At 64.9% G+C, this 21,726-nt stretch overlaps 1 protein-coding gene across 2 annotated transcripts in view; it reads right to left on the minus strand.

Annotated features, from left to right (window-relative positions):
* The window catches only part of DENND5B (DENN domain containing 5B), a 39,339-nt gene extending 18,437 nt beyond the window's left edge, over positions 1 to 20,902 (minus strand). Inside the window, exons 1-2 of one of the 2 annotated variants that reach the window (XM_055118043.1) lie at positions 20,658 to 20,902; positions 3,566 to 3,675 (exon numbers count right to left, since the gene is read on the minus strand). In XM_055118043.1, the coding sequence (XP_054974018.1) occupies positions 3,566 to 3,675; positions 20,658 to 20,775 (228 nt within the window). In that variant the 5' untranslated portion in view covers positions 20,776 to 20,902. Of the gene's footprint in view, positions 1 to 3,565; positions 3,676 to 6,354; positions 6,418 to 20,657 lie in introns of those variants that run through there. The other variant, XM_055118044.1, reaches the window with a different exon arrangement.
* Between the last annotated feature and the right edge of the window lie 824 nt (positions 20,903 to 21,726).

Below are 21,726 nucleotides of genomic sequence, written 5' to 3' on the forward strand. Positions count from 1 at the left end.
ATGGACGGATGGATGGGCAGACGGACAGACGGACGGATGGATGGACGGACGGACGGATGGACAGATGGACAGACAGATGGATGGGCAGACGGACGGATGGACGGGCGGACGGACACACAGAGAGATGGATGTATGGGGCAGATAGACGGACAGCAGGTGGGTGGACAGAGGGAAGGACACACAGTCTGCGGGTGACCAGCAGGCCGCAGAGCCCAGCTAACTCAGGCCCGGGGAAGCTGGGTGTCCTCACTGCTGCTTTTTGGGGGGCTGGGGGCTCCCCAGCAGCAGGGGCGCCCAGAGCTGAGCTGGGGGCAGCAGCCCTGACTCAGCCCAGGGTGCCCTGCCCGCTGGCCAGTTTCTTTCCGGTTCTCGAGTTTGGGATTTTGAGCCTCGCCCAGCGGTGCTCAGGGGCTGGTGAGACCCCGCAGGGCTGACCTGCGCCCCGGCCCCTCGCCCGCCCCCTCCCCGCGACTGAACGTGCCACTCCGAGACAAACAGGAAAGTGCCTCCCCCCTTCCTGAGGAAGCTCCGGGCCGAGGGCAGATGCAGCCGGGAGCCAGGGTCCCCAGTCACGGCTTGGGCTGGGAAGCTCAGTGGGCACCGCAGGCCCTGCCCCAGGCAAGGTGGGGGGGTGGCAGGTCACAGGGCAAGGGTCGGGTCCCTCTGCTATGGCCGTTGGACCACAGAAAGGGGACGAAGGCAGGTGGGCACAGGGCGGACGACCCCAGGGAAGAGCCCGAGGCGAGGAGGGCAGGAGAGGCTTCTGGGGCAGTGCCGAGCCGCGGGGGACAGCCGAGGACTAGCAGCACGTGGCCAGCTACCCGCAGAGCCCCCAGGGTGCCCAGAGCAGGCCCCTCGCGTGCCCCCTCCCGGCTGACCACCAGGGGTGTCAGGGACCCGCTTCCCACGGTAACCCCGGGGGGTCCCCGAGAGTCCCGGCCGACCTGCAGACAGTGGAGACGGACATGCGGGCGGGCCTGCGTGGCCATCGCCGCTCGTGCCTCTCACGGGGGTCAGCACGGAGCCCCCAGCCCCTGCAGGAGGAGTCCGGGTGCTGCCGGGTGTGGCCCCCGGGCCAGAACCGCTAAGGACAGGACACGAAGGGCTCTCCTGGGCGTGCCCGCCCTGGTGTCCAAGCAACCCTGCCTCCCGGTCCCGCAGAGGAGAGCCAGGCCAGCCCCGCCAGACTCACACCCAGCCCCGGCCCGCGCGGCCGGCCGGGCGGTGGCATCAGCACTCAGCCGTCCTCTGGCTTATCTCCGTTCTCTCTCCAGCAGGAGAAACCAGCAGAGACGCAGCAGCAGCGGCCGGGCGCCTCCCCAGCACCTGGTCTCCCTCCCTGGGCTGCGGGGCCCCGGACTGCGCCAGCGGACAGGCCTTGCCGGCGTGGGCTCTGCTCAGGGCCGGCCCGAACCTAACGACCTAACAACGTCAGGTGGAAACGGATCACCTCCCAAACAAGTGCTCGGGAAACCAGGGGCGAGAGCGAGAGGAGAAAGCAGGCACGTGGCGGAGGCTGGCCATGGGCAGAGCAGGGGCTGAGGTGCTGACCCCGGTGCCCTGCCACCCCAGATGGCCCCCGGAGCCCTACCAGGGGCAGCCCCGAGCCCGGAGTAAACCCTGAGCACTGCTGGGTGTGGCCCAAAACATCCCCAAACTAAAGATTTGAAGCAAAAACTTTGAATTCTGTTAAAAATCTTGAGTACCACCAAGTGAACCCCCAAATCCCAAAACAATTTTTTTTCTTTTTTTCCTTTTTGGGTCACACATGGTGATGCTCAGGGGTTACTCCTGACTCTGCACTCAGAAATCACTCCTGGCGGTGCTCGGGGGACCTTATGGGATGCTGGGAACCGAACCTGGGTCAGTTGCATGCAAGGCAAATGCCCCACCCACTGTGCTATCGCTCCGGCCCCCCCCAAATTTTTAAAATAAAAATCCAGGGACTAGAGCGACAGCACAGCGGGTAGGGCGTTTGCCTTGTAAGTGGCCAACCCGGGTTCAAATCTCAGCATCCCATATGGTCCCCTGAGCACCGCCAGGAGTGATTCCTGAGTGCAGAGCCAGGAGTAACCCCTGAGCATCGCCAGATGTGACCCAAAAAGCTAAAAAAAATAAATAAAATAACAAGAAAGCCAGGGGCCAGAGTACAATAGCGAGGCCACTTGCCTTGCTCGCGGCCGAGCCGGGTTCGATCCCTGACACCCCATCTGGTCCCCAAGCACAGGCCAGAGTATGGCCAGGTGTGGGTCCAAAGCAAAACAAACGGAAAAAACCCAAACCCAGCCCGTGAGCCCTGGACACGCGGGCCGCGGGGAACCGGCCAGGCACCGCAGAGGGTCGAGGTGTGGCGTGGCCTGCAGCCCCCAGGAGCCCGGCCGGCCCCCGCCCTGCCCTCAGCACTCCCGAGGCCACCCGCGGCCCGAGCAGCTGATGACCTATTTTGGGCCCCTGCTGTCTGCTATTTCGGTTGGTGCCAGCTCACACGTCTAACGGCCGTGCCCGCTCTGCTGAGGCACCGCGGGGGGCGGGCACACACGTCCAGCCTGCTGCGCAGACAAGGTCTGCCCTCGGCACCCAGGGCTGTGCACATCTGTGTGTGTGTGTGTGTGTGAGAGTGTGAGTGAGTGTGTGAGTGTGTGTGAGTGAGTGTATGCCTGTGTGTGAGTGTGTGTGAGTGTGAGTGTATGCCTGTGTGTGTGTGTGTGAGTGAGTGTATGCCTGTGTGTGTGTGTGAGTGTGAGTGTATGCCTGTGTGTGTGAGTGAGTGTATGCCTGTGTGTGAGTGTGTGTGAGTGTGAGTGTATGCCTGTGTGTGTGTGTGAGTGTACGTTAGTGTATGCGTATATGTAATGTGTGTGAGCGTGGTAGTGTGTATGTGACTGTATATGAATGAGAGTACGTGTGTGTGTGTGCGTGCACGCTGCAGGTCGGGCCGGGGGTAGAGGCCTGTTGGCGTTTCTCCACCTGCCCCCGCCCCGCCGTGCCCCCGGCCTCCCCTCCTAACCCCCAGCCCCTGGCCTTGCCTGTGCCCCCACAGGGGACGCACCCTAGATGGTGTGGGCCGAGGCTCAGCGCGGAGGGCCGGGCGCACCCCTCCCGCCAGCAGACAGGGCCTCGCACAGCCCCGGCCTCCTCTCGTATCGGGTGGGGCTGGGGTCCCCTTCAAAGCACGCAGGACCTGAGGCCCCCAACCCACGGTCCGGGGCCACCTGCATTTCTTCCCTCTGTCCAGCGGCGCCCAGGGGCTGCCCCGGGGGCTGCAGGTGGGGCCTGGACTCCTGCGTGCTGGGCCGCGTCCGCCTCAACCTCAGGAGTCCGGGACCCCCGCGGGTCTCACCACTCAGCTGAGCCACTTCCCATCCCTCCCGCCCCTGAAGGTGGGCGCCACGGGGGTCTCTGTGCCTTCCCCTGGGGCTGGGTCAGCCACAGGCCCCCCGGCAGAGCAGCCACGCGTGAGAGCAGCTGCCCCCAGCACCCGAGTCCCGGCACAGACCCGGGCGTGCAGGAAACACGACACAGTGAACGCACAGGTCACGCAAGTACTCCGCGGGGGGAGACGTACCAGGTTGACGGCGTCCTGGTCGAAGGGGCTCCACTCCACGTTCTGGGGGTAGTGCGCCAGCACCTGGGACTTGAACGCTCTCCTCAGGGGGCTCTGCTCGAAGTTCTCACCTGGGACAAACAGCAGGCGCCGGGTCAGCTCCCGGTGTCCTCGCTCGGGTGGTCAGAGCCGAACAGTGGCGAGGGCGGAGTCACAGCCCGGGGGGGCCCCACTCGGGTGGGGAAGGGCCCTCGGCCTGCGGCGTGCGTCTGAGGCACCAGACCCGGATATGGGGTCCGGGCTGCACAACAGATGCGAAAAATCCACGAGACGCTCAAGTCGCACTGAACGCGCGTCCCTCGGGCCCGACTCCCCGCGTGGGTGACCCAGAGGGGACAGGGACGGGACGCGGGTGCCCCAGAAGGCTCCTGGGCTCCTCGCTCCCGTCCACGCACTGTCCCTGTCCAGCGCATGGTGATTTAAAAATTACTATTTGGAAACTATGTAGCCCGCGGAGACAGTCCTGTCCGGGGGCAGGGCTCGAGAGATGGGACAGCAGGGCAGGTGGCAGCCGGGCACGCAGTGACCCGGGCCTGGCCCCCAAGCGTGGAGCCCGCGGTGAGCCTGAGCGGTGGGAACCGGCGCCTCCTGCCTGTGTGGGGGCAGGGGCCGGTGTGGGCAGGGCAGGTGGGCCGAGCGCCACGGGGGTTGGGGACAGTCCAGAGGGGGCGGGACTGGGTGTGGCCTTTCCCTGGAGCCTCAGAAGGCTCCGGCCCGGCACAGGCCCCCTAGTGAGAAATAAAAGCAGAAGAAAAACAAGAATTCAGGCCCCCGGGTCAAAGGTCAGCGGAGGTGCTGGTCCTTCCTCTCAGCCGCAGGCCTGAGCGGTTGCTGTAGAAACGAGCAAGTTCACGAAACCCGGGAAGGGGGCTGGTCCTGGCCCGACGCTAGTCATGGCCAAGAACGTGATGACAGAGGCTGGAGCGATAGCACAGTGGGTAGGGTGTTTGCCTTGCACGTGGCTGACCCGGGTTCGATTCCCAGCATCCCATATGGTCCCCTGAGCACCGCCAGGGGTGATTCCTGAGTGCAGAGCAAGGATTAACCCCTGTGCATTGCCAGGTGTGACCCAAAAAGCAAAAAAAAAAAAAAAAAAAGAACGTGATGACGGCCCCTCGGCCCCCCTGCAGCCCTGCCCTGACGGCTGGGCCTGACCCTGCAGTGACAGCCACCGTGGGCAAAAAGAAAATCGTGAGGGGCCGGAGCGATAGCACAGCGGGGAGGGTGTTTGCCTTGCACGCGGCCGACCCAGGTTCGATCCCCGGCATCCCATATGGTCCCCCAAGCACTGCCAGGAGTAATTCCTGAGTGCAAAGCCAGGAGTAACCCCTGAGCATCGCTGGGTGTGACCAAAAAAAAAAAAAAAAAATCGTGAAAGGGGCTGGAGTGACAGCACAGCGGGGAGGGTGTTTGCCTTGCATGTGGCCGACCCGGGTTCGATTCCAGCATCCCACATGGTCCCCTGAGCATCGCTGGGTATGATCCCCCCCAAAAAAAAAGGAAGAAGAAGAAAATCACCAAAAGGTCCAGGATCAAGTGCATCAAAGTCCATGGCTATGATCACCTCGTGCCCACACGGCACCCTGCGGACACCCCCGTGGGCAGAACCACCCTGCACAGGCATCCCCAGAGACCCTCTCCCAACCGCAAGGCCCGCAGAGAGGCCAAGGCCGCGCTCGGCGGGACACGGAAGCTGCACTTCCACGTGTTTTGTTTCAATCTTAGGAAGTAAAATCAAGGCCAGAGCGATAATGCAGGGGGGAGGCATCTGCTTTGCACGAGCCCAGCCCAGTTCATCCCGGGGATCCCACGGGTCCCCTGAGCACCACCAGGACTGATTCCTGAGCATCGCCAGGTGTGACCCAAAAAGCCAAAAACAAAATAACAATAACCATAACAAAAAGGTCAAATCAAGATGGAAAGAAAAAAGGATTCTGCCTCAGCTGCGGGCTCTGAGAACCGCCCTGGGGTGACACAGGAGCTCTCCTGTGACCTAGCGCAGCATTTCCTGAACATTTTCAGTGTCAGGGCTGAGAGCTCGGAGCCGCGGTGACAGCCGGCCATGCCCACAGGCCGGCCAGCAGGTCAGGGGCCAGGCTGGGCACGGAGTCGGACTCAGGGTCCACCCGGGGCAAGGACACTCCGGTGCCCATCCACACGCCACCCTCCGCAGGCAAGGGCGCCCGTGGAAGGCAGCCCCCGGGCTGTGGGCGGGAGCGGGTGCAGACACCCGGGATTTCCACGCGTTTAAAAACATTCACATGATTTTAAGTCAAAGGGGCAGAGTGCCGAGGCTGGCCCCGGGCCAGAGGTGGGCCGTCCCACGTGTGCCTGGCCTGGGAGCCCGGACACCGCCAGGGCGCCACGGGCACCGGGCAGAGAAGCTCCCCACCCACTCACCGTCCGACGGGCTCCTGGAGTGTGGGGGGAAGCCGGCAGCCCTCCCGTGGGGTCCTCACGGGCTCGCGGGCACGGGGGAGGGGCACCACTTAGAGGAAGTGGAGCCGAAAGGGGAGAGTGCACGCACCCAGCAGTAACAGAAACAGACCCCCACCACCCACCTGCCGCTGCCCCAAGCACCGCGACCCGGCCAGAGTGACAATGGCAGGCCAGCCTGGCACTCGGCCCACCCGCATCCGTCCCCGGCACCCCTCAGGATCCCCCGAGACCACCAGGAGTGCAGAGCCAGCAGTAATCCCTAAGCATCGCCGGGTGAGACCCAAAATACATTTAAAAAAGAATCACATTACCGCCACCAGCATTACAGCCACCACGAAACCACCATTCTCACACCGCCACCATAAGCACCATCACCACCGCCACCGCCACCGCCACCAGGACTAATCAGGCTGTGGAACAGGACAGCAAACAGAAACCATCATTGCTCCGTGTCCCACTGTCTCGGCAAACAGCGTTTTGAAGGAAATTAGGGCAGGCAGCAATTAAGAAGCCCGGCTTCGGGCTGGAGCAATAGCACAGCGGGAGGGCATTGGCCTTGCACGCGGCCGACCCAAGTTCGATTCCCAGCATCCCATATGGTCCTCTGAGAACTGCCAGGGGTGATTTCTGAGTGCAGAGCCAGGAGTGACCCCTGTGTGTTGCCAGGTGTGACCACCCCCCACCACCAAAAAAAAAAGCCCGGCTTCGCCGCTAGGATTTGGAGTGCTCAGCTTCTGTGCGGGGCAAGTGGAAAGAGGAAAATGCAGCGCCCCCTGCAGGCAGGGGAGAGCCCCACTCCACCCTGTGGCCCCAGCCGGGCTCAGGCTTAACTGCAAGGACTTGGCAGAAGGAATGACTCAAAGAATCCGAATTCCCGGGAAATGGAAATTATAAAGAAGCGTCTTAACTGGACGTTAAGTCCGCTTCTGAAAGCCCGACTGCAATGAGCAGGGGCCACAGGCCTACTCCTTGCGCCACTGTGACACGGGGCCTCGCGAGCGTGCCAGGGGCCCCGGAACACGTACACGGCAACTGCACTTCTCCCCTGGAGACCCAGGCCCGTCAGACTCAGCCTAGAGGAGAGTTTAGTCGAGGCTTAAAGCAAATGAGGTCGAATGAAAGCTTAGGTGCGAATGAGAACAGGCAGGTAACAGTGAGCTTTCGCCCAAGCAAACACAGGAAACAGTCGTGGGGGGCTCAGGGGGCTCAATGACCTCGAACACCCCACCTTCATTCCTGGCATTTTTACCTGTGTCCATATCCGCTGCATCCGGGCTCCTGGTGTGCGGGTCTGTTCGGAGCCATCGGAACAAAACTGATGATGCAACAGAAACAAGAAGCAAAACGGGCGGATGAGCAGACACAGACACACGCTGGGTGAAGACACGGACCCCTGGATGAACAGACTCCACACACACAAACACATGCGCGCGCGCGCACACACACACACACACACACACACACCACACCCCAGGTGAAAAGACTTGAGACACACAAACACAGGATGAACAGACTACACACACACACACACACACACACACCCCACACACACCCTGGGTGAACAGACTTGAGACACACAAACACAGGATGAACAGACTACACACACACACACACACACCACACACCCCGGGTGAACAGACTTGAGACACACAAACACAGGATGAACAGACTACACACACACACACACACACACACCACACACCCCGGGTGAACAGACTTGAGACACACAAACACAGGATGAACAGACTACACACACACACACACACACACACGCAGGGTGAACAGACTTGAGACACACAAACACAGGATGAACAGACTACACACACACACACACACACACACACCCCGGGTGAACAGACTTGAGACACAAACACAGGATGAACAGACTACACACACACACACACACACACACACACGCAGGGTGAACAGACTCAGACATGTGCCCACCAGCCACGGCGCCTGGAGCACAGAAAGTGAGAATGAGGGGCTGGAGCCATAGCACAGCGGGGAGGGCGTTTGCCTTGCACGCAGCTGACCCGGGTTCGATTCCCGGCATCCCATAGGGTCCCCGGAGCACCGCCAGGAGTAATTCCTGAGTGCAGAGCCAGGAGTAACCCCTGTGCATTGCCGGGTGCGACCCAAAAAGAAAGAAAAAAGAAAGTGAGAGTGAAAGGCCCAAGAAGACGCAGTTACTGACTGCACACGGCGGCCTTCACGAGCTGTCGCCATCCCCTCGGACCCCGCATGGGCTCGGCTCTCCTGAGGCCAAGCTGAGGGGTCCAAGAAGGCCCCGGGCTGCAGGGCCCACCTGCTAAGGCGCGACAGTGACACGAAACCAGCGCCGTATAAACGACCCGGGGCCGGGGCCGCACACACTGGGTGGGTGCTGCTGCTCCCACAGGGCCCTGGACTCCAGGACCCCCCACCCGCCTGGCTCTGACGGCGAGCACCGAGGCGGTGGGGACACAGGGCACGCGGCTGCGGGGCGGGACAGGCCGCAGGGACACGCTCAGGAGAGTCCTGGGACGGCCGTGAGCAGACAGCAGACCCCGGAGGCCACGTCCCGGCCACGTTCTCGGAGTCAGAGCAGCTCTGTGATCGCGCCGGGCCAGGAGGGCACCGGGAAGGCGCTGGCGCTCGCCGTGCAGGCAGCCGACCCGGGTTCCACCCGACACCCCACAGCAGCCCCCTGGGAGGACCCCAGGGCAGAGCAGGAAGCCCTGAGCACCACCAGGTGTGGCCCAGAAGCCAAAGAGGAAGAAGAACCCGAGCTGGAGGGCGCTGCTGGGGGGCGTGGCCACAGCCGGACGTGGAGCTGCCCACTGCCCAGTGGCCAGGGTGGGCGAACGTGGCCACCTTCCAGCACAGGCCGCCAGACGCCCAGCTCTGGAGGGAAACCCCACACACAACCAGGACGCAGACGGGCGTCCACGCATCCCGCAAGCATCAGTGGCACGAGGGCTGCGGCCAGACGCCGGCATGCAGCCATGGCGGGCGCAGAGCCAGGGGCTGGACAGCTCTGCTGCAGGCATGCCCAAGTACCTGCACCGAAGCCCACTCCCCGGGGACAGGCGTGCAGCGTCCACCCGCACCCTGGGGACAGGCGTGCAGCGTCCACCTCTATCTCTGGGGACAGGCATGCAGCGTCCACCCGCACCCCGGGGACAGGCGTGCAGCGTCCACCCGCATCTCTGGGGACAGGTGTGCAGTGTCCACCCCACCCTGGGGACAGGCGTGCAGTGGCCCCTGTGGCCCGCAGCCCTGGGCCGGGAGAGCAGGTGGGAGTCGGTCAGGGAAGGCGCCAGGGCTGGACACTTCTCCGGCTGCCTCGCCACGTGTGCACGTGTGTGTGTTTGCGTGTATGAAGCCCCTGATACTACGTGTGGCACTCACAGCCCGCCAGAACCACCGGGGAAAATGCCCCAAACTCGGACTCTCCCCTGAATCCCACCTGGAAAGCCACTTTTTTGGATCAGTCGCACCTGTGTCCCAGGGACGAGCCCCGAGCCGCCAGGGCAGCGGGAAGGTGACGGCCATCAGCCTCCCTGTGCCATGGAGGCCATGTGTGGGGGGGGGGGCGCGCGCTGAGACAGGGACGGGCCCGAGTGCGTGCGGCTCTCCCGGCGAGCAAACAGGCCCGTGTGAGAGTCAAGCGCGAAACGCACAGCCTCACACGGAAACGCAGGCAGACGCGTTGGCTTCACTATTCCAGTTTGGGGGTGCTCATCCCTCAGTGCTCAGGGTTTACTCCTGGCTCTACGCTCAAGAATCACTCCTGGCCGGGCGCGGGCACCGTAGGGCGTGCCGAGGACGGAACCCAGGCGGCCGCGCGCAAGGCAAGTGTCGTGCCCGTACTCCAGCGTCTGTATCTCTCTGAGCAACAGCGGGGGCGGGGGGGGAAGGCAGCTCAGCAGGAGCCCCGCCATGGGGTGTGAGGCCCCGACATCCTCTGAGCACCTCTGGGTGCGCCCTGGCCGATGCAGGCCCAGTGACATTCGTTTTGTTTTGTTCTTTTTGGGGCCGCACCTGGCGGTGCTCAGGGCTTGCTCCTGGCTCTGCACTCAGGAATCGCTCCTGGCAGTGCTCGGGACCCTGTGGGATTATGGGATGCCGGGGACTGAACCCGGGTCGGCCGTGTGCAAGCAAGCGCCCTCCCTGCTGTGCTGTCTCACTGGCCCCAGCAGTGACCACTTGGTTTCCAGGCCACACCTGGTTTGTGCGCGTCACTCTCGTGCCTCGCCCCGCCCCGCACATCTCCCAGCCCTGCGGCCGCCCTGGCACCGTTTCCGGGAGCTCCCTGGCCACATTCACGCCCGGTCCTGCAGGGCCGTGTGGGGAGGCCGCAGGACCTGCAGGGGCAGTGGGGCTGGTCCCCGGGCCGGGGGCACGGCAGCCAGGACGGACTCTGAGCTTACCGCCTTGAGTGGGTTTCTGGAAGGGCCGCCCCCAGGAAGCACAGGACACCCAGACTCCGACGGGCCCCGCATCGCGGGGTGACACACACAGGCCCGAATCTCGGGGACTGTGCCCCACAGTTCCACAGGCTGCACAAAGGGCCCACAAGACAGATGCATCACACATGCATAAATGCACCCACACACGTGCACACACAGCCAGCGCCCTAGGCACACGTGTGTGCACGCACCCACACATGCAACTATACATACGCACTGACACATGCACGCGTATGTTGGGTAACATTGGTTTGTCCTTTCTCCTCCAGCAGGGAGCTTAGGTTTATTGAGTTACTCCCACCACAGTGCTCCCAGGCACACCCAATTCCAGCAGGCACTCCCAATCCTCAGTGTCTACCTTGACCTCTCTGTGCTCTGCTTCCCCTCTCTGCTAATCACTTACACCCCCACATCAGACCCTGGGACTTATAAAGTCAAATTCTCCTTTGGTTTGGATCTTGTATATGTAACTGAAACATTGCTTTTCTCTTTATGTCCTTTGCGTGGTTTTGCAATGTCCTTTTTGTGCGGGCACAGGAAGACAGTCGGTGCTACGTTCTTATAACTTGAGAGTTACCTGACGCTGAGTAATTACTCCGTGGCATCCGTCATATTTACCTAGGCCTCTGTTGCCCTTGCTTCCTAACACCCCCAAAAGGAGGGTCCCGATGAGGGACTTGGACGGACCCAGGGTGAGCCGTAAGCTGCTCTGGCATGGAGAAGGAATAGGAGAAGCTCCACAGAAGTGCAGGAGCCTGGACATGAACAAACTCTGCCACGACCCAGAAAGAAGTAACCGAATTAGGATCCTGGGGGGGGGGGGGGTAGGAAGGACTGGCCCAGCCTGAGGGCCGTGGTCTGGGGCCTATAGCGAGATGTCCCCAGGAGAGCCACCCCTTCAGCTTAGTTTATCTCTTACTGCATGACCGAGATCACACAAAATGACCAGAAATATTAGCATTCACCCTGACTGCTTAAGTGGATCACCAGCTAAGGAAGGAGAAAGCGTACACCCTTAGGTGGAACCCGGCCCTGAGTGCGTCTCCTGGGAATCGAGACCCCTGAGTTCCCAGTGAGACTCTGTCCTTGAATTAATCCCCCAGAACCTGTCCTGAAGGAGAGACTTTACATCTTTACGATGATGCTCCACCCCACCTGTGTGTACCACACCCTTCACGGCTTCCATATGACTAGCGCTGTGAGACCTGACCAAGGCCCCTGACACCAACCAGCCTGTGGCGCTGTGCCTGGCCATCCGTCGATGCTGGCCGGCAGGGGGACAGTTCTCAGCCAGCGAACGCACCCACGCTTGAACTCATAACCCAGGGACAGGGCGTTTGTCGTGCACACAGCTGCTGTGTCCAGACTGGACCTGACCCACACCAACACGCTGGCCCGTGTCAGGGTCCCACTCAGAGTGACACACGCAGATCACTCAGGTCACACTTAGGACCCCAGTCAGGGCCACACGAAGGTCACATGCAGGGTCACACTCAGGGCCCCGGAGTCCCCTCTGCGTGGCTGTCCCCCTCCTCACGCCGGGCGGCGCAGGACCCTGAGCACCAGAGGCAGGCCCGGGACCGAGCCCGGACGGGGAGCACCTGCCTGGTGCGGGCCTGGGGTGACGTCCCCGCACCCACACAGAGCGTGGCCCCAGCAGCGCAGCAGCTCGGGTGCGAGCAGGTACGCACGGGGCGGGTGTGCAGCCCGGGCGGGCCCGTCACCACCACAGACCCCCAGGCTACGGGCACGAGACACGCGCTCTGCTCCGGGTAGCGGCACTCAGGGGTCCTGACGCGGCTCTCGGTCACGAGCCTGATGCCCACCCTCGCCCTCACGACCCCCGTCCCAAACAGGAACCGGCCAGACACAGCACCGAGAGACGTGAAGGGTCTGCCCTGACACGGGGAACCGAGTCCTGAGGCAGGCGAGGGCCCCTGGAAACTGCTCCTCGTGGGTGCCGCGCCCCGGCTGCCCCGTCTGGGTCGGCGAGTCACTGAGAGTCCCAGGCGCCGGGCACCGAACAGGGCCGGCAGGACTTGCAAAGTGACTCAGCTCGTGTCTCCCAGGAGGCTCCGGCACCCGTTCCCGGGGCTGCGACACTAAGAGCCGCGTCCCCGAGGTGGGACAATGAGAGAGAGGGAAGCTGCTCTGGGCTGAAGGCGAGGGGGTCTGAGGCGGAGCCTTCCCGCCCCGCTGGGATTCTCCACCAGTGACACACACAGACACACACTCACACAGACACACACTCACACACCGACTTACAAACATACATAATCACACACACTGACATACTCAGACACACTCACAGACACACACTCACACAGACACACCCACAGAGACACACACTCACACACACTGACATACTCAGACACACTCACAGACACACACTCACACAGACACTCAGAGACACACACACACACTGACTCACACAGACACACACTCACACACACGCCCCTTCCCACACACACACCCACACTCACGCCCCTTCCCACACTGACACACAGACACACACACAGACATACACCCACACTCACGCCCCTTCCCACACACACACACACACACTCATGCCCCTTCCCACACTGACACACTCACACTCACGCCCCTTCCCACATGGACACACACCCACACTCACGCCCTTTCCCACACGGACACACACACACACTCACGCCCCTTCCCACACTTATACACTCACACTTGTGTGTCCTCTCACTCAGTCACGTTCACACACACTCAGAAACTCTCTCCTGCACATACAGACGCTCACACTGACACTCAGTCGTGTACACATATTCACCATGCACTCACACTGACACAGCACAGATATGCGCGCGCGTGCACGCACACACTCATGTATGCAAACACACCACAGGGGGGAGGAAGGCTGGAGAGGGAAGGAGGGAAGAAAAGAGGAGAGAGGGTGGGAAGGAGGAGGGGAAGGGGGAGGGAGGGGGAAGTGGAGGGGGGAGGGGAGGGAGGGGGAAGTGGAGGGGGAGGGGAGGGTGGGGGAAGTGGAGGGGGGAGGGGGGAGGGAGGCCCGTCTGTGCACACACGTGAGTCCCGGAGAGAAGCCCGTTGGGTCGGTCTCGGGTGGACGCGAGCCCTCTGGCAGGACAGGGCCAAGCGGTGGCTCCTCCTTGCTCTCAGGGGCTGTCGCCCGCCACCAAGGAGGGCTGTGCTGGGCCGCGTCTGTCTGCCCACCCCGAAAGGCGCCCGCCTCCCCCGCCCCCCCCCCGCCCGCAGCCCTTCCCAGGCCTACCGCCGGCCTCTGGGGGAACGGAGGGGGCTGCCTTCAGGGTCCCAGGCTCCCCGGGCCCCCGTGGCCGCTGCCCGCACAGATGCAGGAGCCCAGGTTCAGGGGGCCAGGGCGGCACCAGCCCCTCTGGCCTCGCCCCTCTGGCTGCAAGCACAACAGTCCCCACCAGCACCCTCTGCTACACGCCCCCAGGGCGCCCCTGCCTGGGAGCCGAGGGGGAGGGCGCGGGCCACCCGCCCCCAGGGCCCCATACAGTCCCCCGAGCACCACCAGGAGTAATTTCTGAGCACAGAGCCAGGAGTAACCCTTGAGAAACACCACACACACACACACACACACACACACACACACACACACAACAAAAACAAAAACGCATCATTTTCTTTGGGGCATTATGGTCGCATCCCGCGTGCTCAGGCGCCATTCCCAGCCCAGTGCTCAGGAGTCACCCCTCACCTGCGGGTGGCAAGGGCCTGGACGACCTCAGTTCCAGACCCCGCCCTCGCCCGGAGAGGCTGTGGGCCAAGCAGGCCAGGTAATCCGAACCCTACGTGTTAATTTTTTATGACTGGATTTTCTTTTTTTGGTTTGTGGGGCGCAGCTGGCAGGGCTCTCTCGGGGCCCTCCGGGCGCCAGGGGCTGAGTCCCAGCGGCGTGTGCGGGGGGCGGGGGGGGGGTGCTCCAGCTCCTGCCACCCACTCCACTGCTCCGGCCCTGAGGAGATGAAACACAAACCCTCGCAGGACGACGGCCACAGGCCTAGGAACTTCTCTTAGGGAGTTGGAGCTTTACCGAGGGGAGGCGGCTCAAAGGCCTGTAATCTCAGCACAAAGTGTGGGGTCAAAGGGCAGGGGCCAGGCACTGGGTGCAGAGCGTTCCCACAGGGGGAGGGGAGGGCTTTGTGGGCTGCAGCTGCGGAGCTGGCCCAGGGACTCTTCCCTCCACAGGATGCAGTGAGGAGCAGGGCGGGCGGGCGGGGGCGGGGAGCGGGGTGCCCTGCACAGGGCTGCTGCGGGTTCGAGCCCTGGCACCCCGTATGGTCCCCAAGCCCACCAGAACTGGTGGCTGAGTGCAGAGCAGGAGTTAAGGCCTGAACACTGCTGAGCGTGGCCCCCAACAAAACCAGCTGTCCCCAGCCGAGGGACCCCAGGGTCTCGCCACGGGAGACCAGAGCACCCACCCACAGGATGGAGGTGCCGCCTTCCCGGCAGAGGGCGACGCGGTGGGGCTGGGCCCCGGCAATGTGCCACAATACGGGGGCTGGGGGTCACCGGAGGAGGCAGGACGGAGCTGGAGGAGCTGACGCGGGCTGAGCCCCAGTTCCCAGAGGCCCCACCAGCCCTGAAACCCGGGCGGGGCTGGGCAGGAAGGCAGGCGGGGCAGGGCGCAGGGCGGCACAGGGCGGGCACCGAGCCCCTGAACTGCCAGCCCAGGCCACTCGCCCCCGGCCACCGCCTGGGGCAGAGCCCGCCTCCTGGCGCCAACACGGAAGCTGCGGAAGCGACAGCACAGCTCCTCCCCGGAGGGCAGAGACCCCAAAGGAAACCGAGCAGCTGCCCACCAAGCTCTGGGAGCGTCACCTCCCTTGGGAAACTACCGTGCCAGCCGGGTTTCATCCCGGCACCTCACACAGGGTCACGGAGCCCGCCAGGAGCGATCCCTGAGCACAGAGCCAGGAGTCAGCCCTGAGCACTGCCGGGGGTGGCCCCCAAACAGAACCCTTTTGGTGGGATGTGGAGAGAGTCCAACCGGGGGACACCTGCCTGGCTCATGGTCGGCATGGTCCAACCCACGGTAACTTACGGTCCCCGAGTCCCACCTGGTACGGACCCAACAACTCCGAGGGGCTGGAGAGATAATATAGGGATAAGGCGCTTGCCTCCTCGTGGCTGACCCTGGGGGGTCCCTGGGACCACATGCCGCTCCCCCTGGCAGCTGCCAGGAGTGACCCCTAAGCACACTGCTAGGAGTAGCCCCTGGGCACCACCAGGTGTGGCCAAAAAAGAAGGGAGGGAAGGAGGGAGGAAGGAAGGAAGGAAGGAAGGAAGGAAGGAAGGAAGGAAGGAAGGAAGGAAGGGAGGGAGGGAGGGAGGGAGGGAGGGAGGGAGGGAAGGAAGGAAGGAAGGAAGGAAGGAAGGAAGGAAGGAAGGAAGGAAGGAAGGAAGGAAGGAAGGAGGGAAGGAGGGAGGGAAGAAGGAAGAAAAGGAAAGAAGAAGGAAGGATGGAGGGAAGAAGAAAAGAAAGAAAAGGAAAGAAGAAGGAAGGAAGACGGGAAGGGGAGGGAAGAAGGAAAAGAAAAGGAAAGAAGAAGGAAGGAGGGAGGGAAGAAGGAAGAAAAGAAAGAAAAGGAAAGAAGGAAGGAAGAAGGGAAGGAGGGAGGGAAGAAGGAAGAAAAGGAAAGAAGAAGGAAGGAGGGAGGGAAGAAGGAAGAAAAGAAAAGGAAAGAAGGAAGAAAGAAGGAAGGAAGGAAGGAAGGAAGGAAGGAAGGAAGGAAGGAAGGAAGGAGGGAAGGAGGGAGGGAAAGGAGGGAGGGAGGGAGGGAGGAAGGAGGGAAGGGAGGAAGGAAGGAAGGAAGGAAGGAAGGAAGGAAGGAAGGAAGGAAGGAAGGAAGGAAGGAAGGAAGGAAGGAAGGAAGGGAGGGAGGGAGGGAGGGAGGGAGGCGGGGCTCAGGGTAGAGACAGCTGTGCCCAGCGAGCAGCCCCAGGCGCTGCCTTTTTTAAAAAATGGAATCGAGGTGAGCTACAGTTACAAACCTTCATGATTAAGTTCCAGCCCTCCAGTCCCGGGATCCCCTGCTTTCCTAACCCCAGCACCCCAGGAATAAAACAATGTATCAATTATTCATCCACTCTGGCTTTTATCCTTTCCAGCCTCCCCTGCGGGTGCAGAGTTGCTCCACCCTGCAGACAGGGGGGGGGCCTGAGTCTCGCCCACCCCAGTGCCCCTCACTCTGGGCTCCGCCAGCAGCTCCCCGACAGGCTCACGGGCACGTGGGCACACCCCCCCACCGCCTGCAGCAGCTGTGCCCGGGGGCCCGGGGGCACTCGGAGGGTCTCGCCCAAGGAGGTGGCCCCTCCAGAGTGCTGTGCTGCCAGGGGCGGCCGGGAGGGCGAGGCCCCAGCAGCACCGAGCCTCGGCTAGCCCACTCGCGTCCACGTGGGCACCAGCACACCCGCTAGGGCCCCGCTTCCCCAGCCCTGAAATGGGTTCTTTCCGGCAGCCGCAGCTAACACCCGGCTGGCATCTGTGCCGTGCTCGGGCCGGGAAGAATGTCGCAGACCCTGCTCGGCCACCATGATACCCCCGAGCCCGCCAGGAGGGTCCCCGGAGAAGGGAGGCAGGAGTGGGGAAGGGTCCGCAGCACAGCAGCCCGGCAGAGGGGAGCCGATGCGGGGACCCTGAAGGCCCTGCTGGGGGGGCGGGGACGAGGAGCAGACGGAGAACTGGCCACCGGAACCCCCCAGACCCTGGGGGGTGTGAGCACTCTGTGCCCCCAGAATCACAGCCCACCTTACTAGCCACACCCTCACACGGGCAGAGCTGGACCCCAGGTGGTGGAGGGGGAGGGGGGAGACAGGAGCTAAAGAAGCGAGAGCAGAGAGGCGGAAGGCCAGGGCAGCGGGGGGCACGCGGACAATCCCCCAAGCCCACCAGGAGGGAACCCCTGAGCACAGAGCCAGGAGTCAGCCCTGAGCGCCACGGGTGTGGCCCCAAAGAAACTTCCGAAGAGGAAGTGTGTGGTGGGTCCTCTGGGGCTGAAGGGAGGGAGGGTCAGCGGGGCCGTGGCCGGGGCAGAGCCTGGCCCTGCAGCCGCTGCGACAGGAGCGAAGGTGGGGTGCGTGGGGGACAGGGTCCCGGGGCTGGTGCAGACCCTCCCACGAGGCCCCGCTCACTCCAGACCCCGGCCCGTACTCCAGCGGGGGTCCCTGGGGCACCCAGCGTGACAGCTGACCTCGCCGGCACAACCACCAGCGAACCTCAGGACGGCGGCGGGGTCTGCCCAGTGGGGGGCGGCAACAGCCACGGACCCCAGGAGGAATCAGCCCTCGGGGGCTCCCGGGCTGCCCCTCCGGCCACTCTAGGCCCGGGGCGTGGCCAGCCTGCTCCCAGCCCGCCACATCCTGCGTCCACTCGGCTCCTTCCCCGGCCCGCTTCTTCCCTGGACAGCGCGGCCCTCCCCATCCGGCCTGCTCCGGAGATCCAGCCGCTTCCTGCACCGCAGGGAAGGAGGTTCCTCCTGCACGGGGGCTGGGCAGACAGCGGGCAGGGCCACCAGCCACCACTGACTTCTAGGGAAAACCCGAGACACGCCAAGTCACCTCTCAAGTCTCCGCAAGCAGGACGTGCCACCTGCCCACAGCAGAAAGCCCACCGCCCAGGTGAGACTCGCCCTCTGGCCACAGAGACCACAGCCACGACAGCCAAGTGGGGCGTGCGGGGGCCAGGCAGCGGCGGGCGACGGGGCGCCGTGGTGCAGACGGGAGGGACCCGCCACAGCACCCGCCCCAGTGGCCCTCCTGGACCCCGCTGTGGTGCCCCTTTCTGCCACGGGTGAGGGCAGAAGACGCGGCAAAGAACCGTCGTCACGCCTACTGAGCACGCCTGCCAGCAGCCCTCCAGGCTCCTGCTTCACACGCAAAACGTGTTCCCACCCCAGGGACAAGCTGCCGGAGGGCTGGTCTCGGCCGGGGTGGCTGTGTCAGGAGGCCACGGCGGGCCAGAGCCGGTCCTTCGCTCTAGCGGCCAGCCAGCGGCCTGACTTCACTCAGGGGCCGAGAAAAGCTGCCGAGCACTTGGCAGAACTTCTGTCCCATGGAAGCAGAAAGAAGGCGGGCGAGGTGTGGACGGGCGGAGAAACAGCGGGAGGAAAACAGATCGGCTCCAGAAGGTACGGCAGAAACTGACGGCCACGAACCGAGACAGAAAACAGCGGCACCTGCCCGCTCGCCACCTGCCACCTGTTTCCTGACCCCCACCTGCAGCTGGCTGAGTCCCCAAGCCCCGCGGCGTCGGCCAACACCATCCCCATCCTTGTGGCCACTGTCCTCTGCCCGCAGGCAGCGTCCCCTCCTGCTGTCCTGGCCTGAGGGTCCCCAGCCCCAAGGGCCCCTCAGGCAGTGCGGCAGCTTCGCTGGCTCTGTGCCCCCCTCAGGGGCGTACCCCGGGAGCATCTGCATGAGGGACACCCCCGCCCACTCTCTGCTGGCCTCCTGGGCCCCCTGACCAACGCCCACCTCAGCTCCCCTCGCCCGGACATCCCGGCTTCATCCTGCTGTCCCAGAGCCAGGGGCCGGCAACTGTGGGGGGCACTGAGCCCCACACCCCCACACGCCCCCCTGGAGGCTGCCAACCAGCGTCTCCTTACATACACATACCCCCCCAAGGTCCGGCCTTCTCCTTGGCACTGCCCACGCGTCTGCGCCCTGCCTGCGCCTTCCTTGCGGCCGCTAACATCTGGCAGAGTGCATATTTTTATAATTCATTTACGTAAGCGGTTTCTGGTGCCGCGGTGCCCCGCCCCCCCGCAACTGCGTACAGGGTCAGGGGATGCGGGAGCACCCTGCAGTCCCTGGGTCCCACCGGCACCACCCGCTCCCCCGGCACTTCCAGGAGCCAACACCCAGCACAGTTTTGGGGGCAGTCCGGCTGAGTGTTGGGTGTGGCCCCCTCAAAACACAATGAACTATTTCTGGAAGAATGAGTGATACTGAAATAGTAGCAGTCAAACGGGCTGTGGGGGTGGAATCAACGCACAGCGCCCGGGCTGTCTGCCTCGCGGTGCCCGGCCGGGCTGGATCCTGGCACGCACAGGGTCCCCGACCCCGCTAGGAGAGATCCCTGAGCACAGAGCCAGGAGCAAGCCCTGAGCACCGTGGGTGGGAGGGTGGCCCAAAAACAATCACCAAAAAAGATGAATTATCAGCTGAAGGCGCCAAATATTAGGGGCAGAAATCCCAGCTCTGAAACCACAAATTCCTCTTCACTCTGGGCAGAAAGACGCCGCCTGTTCGCCTGTTCGGATGAAGGTGTTAAATGAAGCTTCGGCCGCTCAGTTTCCTGCTGGGCATTTGCCCCGCATTCCCGCGCCCCTGCCCCCCTGGCGCTGCCCTGGCAAAGAGGCCAGAGGTGGCCGCACAGGGCAGCAGCCGGGGATCCCGGGTCGAGGAGGGAGGGGGTCGCGGACGAGCCTGCGGTCCCCCAGGCTCCACGTCGCGACCCCGAGCCGCTGCGCGCGCGCTTACGTAACCGCACACCTGTCCGGGTCCGCGGGCAGCGGCTCCGCGTCCTCCCAGGCCTGGAGGCGAAGGGTGACCCCCCTCCCCGGGCAGCGCGCACCCACCTCCGCCCCGCACTGCGCCACCGAGCGGGGCCGCGGGGACCACCCCGCGCAGGACGCCCGCGGGCCGGACGCGCCAGGCCGGGCGTCCAAAGGTCCCCGCAGCGCCCGCCACGCCGCCGAGGCCACGGGCCTCCCGGGCGCGCCGCCAGCCCCGCAGAGCCCGAGCGCAGGCGCGGCCCGCACCGCCCCGGCCACCGGCGTCGCCCCCCGCCCGCCCCCGAGCGCCCCGGACCCCTCCACCCGCGCAGCCCCGCGCAGCCCGCGCGCCCGGAGCCCGCGCCCCCCGCGCCCCCCGCGCTCCCGCGCAGCCCCGCACAGCCCCGCGCGCCCCCGGAGCCCGCGCCCCCGCGCATCCCCGCACAGTCCGCGCGCCCGGAGCTCGCGACCCCGCGCATCCCCGAAAGCCCCGAAGCCCGCGCCCCCTGCGGCCCCCGCGCATCTCCGCACAGCCCCACGCGCCCCCGGAGGCCCCCGCGCATCCCCCGAGCCCGCGCGTCGCCCGCGCGTCGCCCGCGCCCGCGCCCCGGCTCGCCCGCGCCCCCCGCCCGCGCCCGCGCGCCTTACCCGCCAGCTCGTCGGGCTCCAGCCCGCTGTCCGCGTCCATCCCGCACAGCACGAAGTAGTGCGCGAAGCGGCCGGCGGCCGGGGACGAGCCCGAGCCGGGCCCCCCGTGGCCGCTCATCCCGCGCGCCGCCCGCAGGCCGCGGCCCGGCGCCGCTCGTGTCCGCGCTAGGCCGGCGCTCGCGCGCCCATGGCCGCGGCTCCCCGCGCTGCGGCCGCCCGGTCCGGCCGGGAGTGTCCCAGCCCGCGGCGCCCCCGGCCCCGCGCGCCCGGCGCCCGGCGGTCAGCTGAGCGCTCGGCGGGGCGGGGCCTGGCCGGGCGGGGCGGGGCCTGACGGGGGCGGAGCCTCACGGGGACAAAGCCAATCCGGGCAGGGAGCGGCCAGGAGGGGGCGAGACTTCTGCTTTGGGGGCGGGGCCTGTGTGGGGAGGCGGGGCTTGGCAGGAAGGGGTCATACTAGGGGGCCAGAGGAGAAGGTGAGTCCCGCGTGCCGTGGGCGGGGCCCTGTCGGGGAAGGCGGGGCTTGGTAGGGGCCGTCCTATCCTAGGCTGGGGGCGGGGCCAGAGGGGCGGGGCTGCGGGGGCGGGGCCCGCTTCGGCTCGCACGCGGGCGCGCTGGACACTCGCCTGCCTGCGGGGCGGGAGAGGGGGCGTGGGGGCCTGGCCGGCGCGGTCCCGGGAGAGCGCGGGGCTGGAGACCCCAGAGCACCCGGCTGGGCGGAGCCGACTCGGTGCCCCGCGCTTGGCCAGTGACCTCCTGCCGCGCTCGGACACCGGGATGCTCTGCAGGCCGCCGCGCTGACCGGCGGGGGTCGCGGGGCGGGGAGGGATCGGCGCCCAGGCCACAGGCGCGCGCCTACCGCTGCCCTGCCCACAGGGCCAGCACGAGCCCTGGACTCTGCCCCTGCCCTGCCCGCTCCCCCGGCCCTCGGCCCCGCGGAGGCCGGGCTGCAGCCCCGTCCACGCAGGCTCTTCCCGGGTGTGGCTGTGCCCTGCCACCCCGGGCCCCGGGGGGGCTGACCTTTAGCCCCGCTGAACTCTGCACCGGCTCCCGCCCCTCCCGGCCCCGTGTG

This window comes from Sorex araneus, chromosome 10 (genome assembly GCF_027595985.1).
Source record: "Sorex araneus isolate mSorAra2 chromosome 10, mSorAra2.pri, whole genome shotgun sequence".
NCBI lineage: Eukaryota > Metazoa > Chordata > Mammalia > Eulipotyphla > Soricidae > Sorex > Sorex araneus.